The 1,789-nt window shown below is 43.2% G+C and overlaps 1 protein-coding gene across 1 annotated transcript; it reads left to right on the top strand.

Moving 5' to 3' along the window:
- The first annotated feature begins 804 nt into the window (after positions 1-804).
- Positions 805-1,437, top strand: LOC105065018 (mitochondrial import receptor subunit TOM22 homolog). Its single transcript, XM_010950064.3, has one exon. It carries the CDS (start codon positions 805-807, stop codon positions 1,231-1,233), a length of 429 nt encoding a protein of 142 aa, XP_010948366.1. The 3' UTR covers positions 1,234-1,437.
- The last annotated feature ends 352 nt before the right edge of the window (positions 1,438-1,789 follow it).

Raw genomic sequence — 1,789 nt, forward strand, 5'->3', positions numbered from 1 at the left:
AGGAGCTGGGGTGAATTTCCTTTATATGGTAATATGCACATAAAAAAAAACACCAAAAACCAAAAAAACAAAACTAAAAATACTCAGTTAACAACATACGCTTTTACCCTGAGAACAGGACCTGAAAAATGATGTCCATTGTCTCCACTTACATTCAACATTTTACTGGAGGTTGTAGCAAATACAGCATGTAAGAAATAAATGTTATATATACATATATATAAAAAAATTTTTTATGTATACTACCAGATGCCAATACACATATGTATCTGTGTATCTGTGTGTATGTGAGTATGTGTCAACTAGTGGGGTTGCAACTTTATATTAGTAATCTGTCAGTTTCACCCAGGACTCTGAAAGCTGGTCTATTAAATTACTCCAAGAGATATTGGTGCCCTTGAGGCATAAGGCTTTTCAGCCAGGGTGGATCTTGCACCCACCTGATTTGCATCTCCTGTCCTTGCACCTAGGAGAAAATTACTCACAGACAGCTGTGTGGTTGGCTGTGCTAGTGCTGTGCTGACAATTTTTGGTCCCTGCAAATGTAAAGGTAAGAAAGAGAAATTCAAAGACATGCAGATTAAAACAGAAGAAATTCAAATGGCTTTAATTTTAATTTAAATGTGACTCATAGAAAACATTACTGTGTGTGTAGAAAATCCTAAAGAAATCAGTGAAGAAGCTGTTAGAAGTCAAAAGAGAATTTACCAGAGTCTCAGTATATAAGTCAATATGCATTTTTTAAAATGTATTTTCTGTATACCACCAATGAGCAATTGAAAGCTTAAACTGAACCCCACAGCCATGGCTGCCGCCGCCCCTGTGGCCAGCCCAGGGGCGCCCCTGTCCCCGAAGGAATTGCTTCCGAAAGGCGATGCTGAGAAGCCTGAAGAGGAGCTGGAAGAGGAAGACGGCGAGGAGCTAGATGAGACCCTGTCGGAGAGACTCTGGAGTTTGACAGAGATGTTCCTGGAGAGCATCCGGTCCGCGACTGCAGCTACTTTTGATCTCTCCCTCTTCGTGGCTCAAAAAATGTACAGGTTTTCCAGGGCAGCCTTGTGGATTGGAACCACTTCCTTCATGATCCTGGTTCTTCCTGTCGTCTTTGAGACTGAGAAGTTGCAGATGGAGCAGCAGCAGCAACTGCAGCAACGGCAGATACTTCTAGGGCCTAACACAGGGCTGTCAGGAGGAATGCCAGGGGCTCTACCTTCACTTCCCGGAAAGATCTAGATTGTTACTGCTATAGTTGACCTGTCTTGGTGGAAGAAGTTTGAAAATTCAATAGTGTTTGAACTGCTAATTATTGGATGATTTTTTTTTTTAACTTTGGCACACTGATCTATCTAAACCTGGTGGGGAGAACTCTCCCCACATTCTCATGGAGAGACTCCCAACTTGCAACTGTGCCTGCCACGCTGTCCGGACTTATTTCTTCTGTCCTTAGTGTGATACTAGAGGCAGCAATGCAGATGGTTGCTCCAGCTCTGGACATCCCACCTATTTCACTAAATTACTCCTTATTAGAAGACCTCCTCACTATCCCATTGTGGGGTGGAAACTGATGCCATTGGGAAGGATGTACCCCTGACTGTTAACAATGGTTTTACTTTTAAGAATAGAGATGTTGGGGAGGGACATGCACACTATAAAATACAAAATGCATTACAGCTGCACTGTGAAGCAGCCACTGTGAATTTCCATGTATGTTGGAAGGGGAGGAAGGGTGGGCCTGTAGCAGCTTCAGCCACAGGATGGGGACTGTGGAGGACAGAGCAGGAGCTCATTT

Source organism: Camelus bactrianus, chromosome 9, assembly GCF_048773025.1.
Source record: "Camelus bactrianus isolate YW-2024 breed Bactrian camel chromosome 9, ASM4877302v1, whole genome shotgun sequence".
Classification (NCBI taxonomy): Eukaryota; Metazoa; Chordata; class Mammalia; order Artiodactyla; family Camelidae; genus Camelus; species Camelus bactrianus.

Excerpts from the sequence above, each read along its gene's own strand:
- LOC105065018 (XM_010950064.3), top strand. The coding sequence starts at position 805 with ATGGCTGCCGCCGCCCCTGTGGCCAGCCCAGGGGCGCCCCTGTCCCCG.